Genomic DNA, 5,048 nt, shown 5'->3' on the forward strand with positions numbered 1-5,048 from the left:
GCTTTGGATTTTGGGTTTAAATTAATTGGGCTCCAATTTCTTTTCTTTCTTTCTCATTATCTTTTTTCTGCATGGCCTGGAGGCTCTGGGCCCGTGATTAGGGTTTAGTGAGTGGCGAAGAGAAAAGAGAGATGTGGGGGCTTAACTTGAGAGTTCCTTTTTTTTTTTTTTTTTTTTATTCGTTATATATATAATATAAAATATATAAAACAAAAATCAATTATATTATTCAATCATTTCGAATGTTGAACTTTAACCAGGAACCAACCCTGTAATTAAGTTTCTTAACTAAACAAACTGATTAATTGATCCAACCTGACGATTCTTGCACCTCTATTAATTTAACTATAAAATGACAAAAAATTTCATCTAAATTTATAAAAACTGATATTTTAAAACTTTTCACTTACATTTTTACAAGGATCAATTTTCACCGTCTTCTAATAAAACTTTTATTTCGTGTTTTAAACTACATTAACTACTTATTTTGGTTAGCTAAAAGACTTATTAGGAATAGGTTTATGACTACTACATTAAACACCACCATTACAACTTTTACTTCATTGAGTTACTAATACCGAATTATTAAGAATCTAATTATTATTTATCACACTTATGTTCTTCTAATTGTTAATTACTATTATTAATTAATTTAATTTAATTATATTAAATAATTATAAAATCTATTACAATCTTATTTGCCACTGAACCAAACATAAACAATAAGATTATAACGAGTCATTCCTAACTGTTGAAGGAAACAGAGTTTTGTAATCAGTCATAATAATGAGTTCAAAGTAATGAGTAGAAGTTAAATTGGTTAATTGAGAACTTAATTACCTGTTTAAGCACTAGTAGTCTGAACTAAAATCAAGCACTAATAATTCGAACTAAAATCAAGCTGAGTGTATATAAAATTGCTTTTGCAATCTTGCTTCTAATCAATACTTTACATTGCACTAACTGATGACTAGTAGATCCGTGTATGTATGTACAAGCAGGAGCCACAAAAGAAAAATGTTAATCAAAATTGCAGGATGCTGACTTTCTAAACCACATTTTGCTACGACGGGAGCCCTTCAAAGCTTCAGCAAATTTGATCAAGTCAGATTTTCCAGCGGAATCGGTATCCGGTTCAAGTTGATTTTCTGCTGACAAATCGTTGGAGCCTTCTCTACCAACATCACTATTTCTTCTAACAGGTTCAACATCCCCAACATCAACAAACTTGAGGCTCCTCAACTGTTGGATGTCCAAAGAATGTCTGGATGTAAGCTGACGTTGATGCGCAGCTGTGTCGGTTTGCAACTCGGTGATGGCTTCAACCCCCGTGCTCAAACTGCATCCAGGAGAATCCCAATCTTCCGAAGATCCTGATTTTTGAGCAGGTGAATTTTGGTTATGCTGGTGTTTATGCTTTCCCTGTATTAGTCTCCTAAGCTTGTATAGAAACTTCTTTCTGCTGGAGGTGTTGGTGGTGTTAGTGGTGTTGGTTTTGGTAGCAGATGAATTATCAACAGAAGACTCGTATAAGTCACCCGAGTCTGTAAAGGAAGTTTGAGAGGATGACCATTGGTCAGAATCAAAATTCATAAGGTTAAGTCCCTTTTCATCAAGCCCTTCTGTTTGTGCGTATTCAAGAATGAGCTGCTTGGCTTTTTCCTCAGATTTGGGGCTCAAGGTTTTGCTTAGGTCTCTAGCAACTGTTTTACCGGAATCAGGTTGATAATTCCGCAGCTCGTATCTTAAACAAGCATTTATCCACCGGACATACACCAGTTCCTCAGCGTCAGCACACCGATCTGCTTGGAGTCTCTCAATTTCCTTCTTCAACTCTTGGTTTAAATCTTTCAAATGGTTGCTCTCTTCCCTTAAGACCTCTCTCTGTAACATAAAACATCCATATCAAATAAATTCATAACATAATTAATCATATGAGCAAGAGTCAATTGTTAGAAACGAACTGCTCACCTCTGGATCCTCCAAAATTGAAGTAGCTAGGATTTGTGTCGACTCCAACCTCCGAGCCAACTCGGAGTTTTCTATCTGTAATATCATGTTGGACTTCCTCAACTCCTCTGCCTCCACTTCCAAATCCTTTAGCCTCTCGAACCTTTTTTTAACTTCTTCATCTGTTGCAGCATCCATGAGTTCTTGATCATGCAATCTCGCAACTCTTTTCTGAAGAGAAAGGATCTGCTCCTTGTTTTCTTGAGCTTCAGACCTTAGTTTCTTCTTCAGCAGTCTAACTTTTGATCTTGCAGCAGTAAGCTCTGCCACAATTTTTTGCTGATCAGCCAGTTCTGCCTCTAGTTTTTGGTTATCTGCCTGTAATGATTCAATTTTAAAGGTGAGAAGTTTTGCTTCCATGTTGTTCTTTTTCAATCTGTTCTGGAGTTCTATTACAGCTGTTTCCTGCTCCTTGAGCCCATAGTACTCAACCAACCGGACCTCAAGGTAACGCTCCCTCTCTTCAAGAATTCTAACCATGTTTCTTAGGTACCTAATCTCTTGCTCATAGTCACTCTTTTCATTGCTGGCCAAGGCTTTAGGAATACTTGAATCTGTTGCTGGTGGTTCAATGGCATTCTTAAGAGAATACCCAGCAGAAGTGGCAACCAGGTCAAATTCCTTCACGAGATCATTGAAATCAGGCAAGAGAACCCCATCTTCATTCCCATTGTATCTACTCCTAGGAGAAAGACCAGGCTTAGATTCGTCAATGATAGTCTTCTCCGTATATGCCTCTTCCTCCTGTTGGAAACAAGGAAAATTTTGGTTAACTGAAACTGAACGAACAACTGAATACAAAGAAAATTGTTTCGTTGCTCCATAATCAATAGAAACATTTATATATTTATGTGTCTGTGTTAAGCCACTAATCCCAGCACACCCACCAACTCACAAATACAAGGAACAAAGCCAATCCTTTAACATGCTGCTGCAGATTTGCATATAAATTGAGCCCTCAAAATTCTCAGTACAAGCTTTTCTATAGATGAACTATCAGATTTACTTTTATTATGAAATTTTTCCTGTTAACAAAAATGAAAACCAGGGACCAAAATCTTTTGGTTCAAACAATTGGCAAGAAGATTAGGATACAAACCAATGGAGCTTTGCATTTTTATGCTAGGATGAGAGTGAAAATTCATTTATCCTACAGGTTGGTTTTATACTTCTTTTAGTAGACCAGAAAATACTCCCAAATCGCAAGAACCGAATCAAATAGCAAAATTATATTTAATTAAATATTTATTAACTTCCTTTAGTTTACTTGAGAATTACAACTATAAACCATTGAATTTTGTTATTTTGAAACAAGAAGTTATCTTTATGAAAGAATTACCATATATTTTTGAAAATAAGTAACTTTAGTTGTGTACAGCATTAGTGAATTTTTTTCATATTTATATTTATGTATTTTGACTATATAAATATATATACATGACAATAAAATTTGATTTATAATCACTTTCTCTATACGGTATGTATCTTGATGAAAGAATTATCAAACATATTCCCCTGAACACGTAATCAATGAGTTTTAGTTTAGTAGAGTCCACAGGGATGAAACTTAACGATTTTGAAAGAGAAAACTTACCAACGTTCTGGTTGAAAGGGAAGAAGAGGCATGAGAATCACCCACATGCTGAGATATTCCTCGTGATTCGATTTTCTTACCACGGCCTGAAAATCGATATGGAAAGACGAAGCAGAAATCAATAAATTTTTATTTTTATTTTTAAAATAAAAAGATCGAAGAAAAATATGATTGAATACCTGGAGAGCGAGGCGTATTTCTGAAGCGAGAATAAAGAAATCCAGCAAGAGAAATGGCCAAAGCCGCACCAAATTTCACTAAAAGCGACTTTATCTCTCGCTTCTCTCTAAAGCTCATGTTTAAAAATGTGATTATAAGGAATAAGTCAGATAGATGAAGCATAGATCGTCGTCTTCCTCATCCTCATCCTCTTCCATCTACAACACCTAAATCAAATATATCCAAGCAATTACTCAAAAGAGAAGACGAGGAAAACAAAATAAAAATAGCAAAAATCACCTGTTGTTATCCAGCTAACAACAAACAAGAAAGTGAAAGAAATTGTAAAAAAAAACAGCAAAATCAGCTTAGGCTTATTACCCATTTAGTGTATTCTAATATTATACAGCCGAAGATTCGTTAGTTTTTAAAAATAGAAAACAATCCAACTCAGATTTAACACCTCAAACAAAAATGAGAATCAATTAAAAACCCAATTCCAGTAGAGGAAGAAAGAGATGCTGCATGTATACATACGTCTACATAATCCAAAAATAGGAACACACCCATTTTTAATCCAATCACAGATACTCAACCAAAACGATAAATAAAGCCCGTTCCGCAGATACTCAACGAGAAGAACTATAAATGAGGCCCGTTTCAGATCTTGAGGGAGAAACAGAGAAGGAGAAGGAATTACCGTAATGAAGATGTTCTAACGCATTGAAGTCAATGGCCATAACGCTTTGATTTTTGGTTTAACTTCCTCGCTCCAAAAAGCTTTTTTCTTTTTAAATTTTTAATTAATAAGAGCGTGAAACCGGTTGCTGTTGCTGTCGCCTGTTTGTGACATTCGGTGTTTGTCTTATGCTAACGCTGAATATGTTTGTAATAATTTTCTTTGTTTTTTTTTTTTTAATTATATGATATGATTCAGCATATATAATATACATATGCGCGCGTGTGTGAATGAGAAAGAAGCAGCCAGGCAAAACAGCGCTGTTATAAAATACTTGTTTCAAATGTTATAAGTCTTTTTCAATAAATATAATATTAAAAATCAACTCTAAAAATATAAATTAGAAAATTCAATTTCTTCTTATAAGTATGAGGACATAATTGAAAAAAAAAATATATATATATATATATACTCAATTAATTAAACACCCTATAACTTTGGATTCACTTTTCGAAAATTAGTCACAACCTAAATAAAAAATTAAATTACATTTAAATAGTAAAGTAAATTATTAAATTAATTCTTAAAATTTAACATTTATGATAA

General features: G+C 33.9%; 1 protein-coding gene across 5 annotated transcripts; it reads right to left on the reverse strand.

Annotated features, from left to right (window-relative positions):
- Nucleotides 1-860: 860 nt before the first annotated feature.
- Nucleotides 861-4,614, reverse strand: AR791 (actin binding protein family). 5 transcript variants are annotated; one of them, XM_088218191.1, is made up of 5 exons: nucleotides 4,464-4,614; nucleotides 3,784-3,990; nucleotides 3,605-3,690; nucleotides 1,972-2,754; nucleotides 861-1,884 (listed from the first exon to the last, which is right to left on the reverse strand). In XM_088218191.1, exons 2-5 carry the CDS (start codon nucleotides 3,944-3,946, stop codon nucleotides 1,021-1,023), a joined length of 1,896 nt encoding a protein of 631 aa, XP_088074317.1. In that variant the 5' UTR covers nucleotides 3,947-3,990; nucleotides 4,464-4,614; the 3' UTR covers nucleotides 861-1,020. The 5 variants fall into 5 exon arrangements, with proteins under 5 accessions (XP_088074317.1, XP_088074321.1, XP_088074318.1 ...); XM_088218195.1 differs by having other exon boundaries at nucleotides 3,784-3,981; nucleotides 4,464-4,591; XM_088218192.1 differs by lacking the exon at nucleotides 4,464-4,614 and adding an exon at nucleotides 4,330-4,456.
- Nucleotides 4,615-5,048: the final 434 nt, after the last annotated feature.

Source organism: Carica papaya, chromosome 4 (genome assembly GCF_054855325.1).
Source record: "Carica papaya isolate Zhongbai chromosome 4, ASM5485532v1, whole genome shotgun sequence".
Classification (NCBI taxonomy): Eukaryota; Viridiplantae; Streptophyta; class Magnoliopsida; order Brassicales; family Caricaceae; genus Carica; species Carica papaya.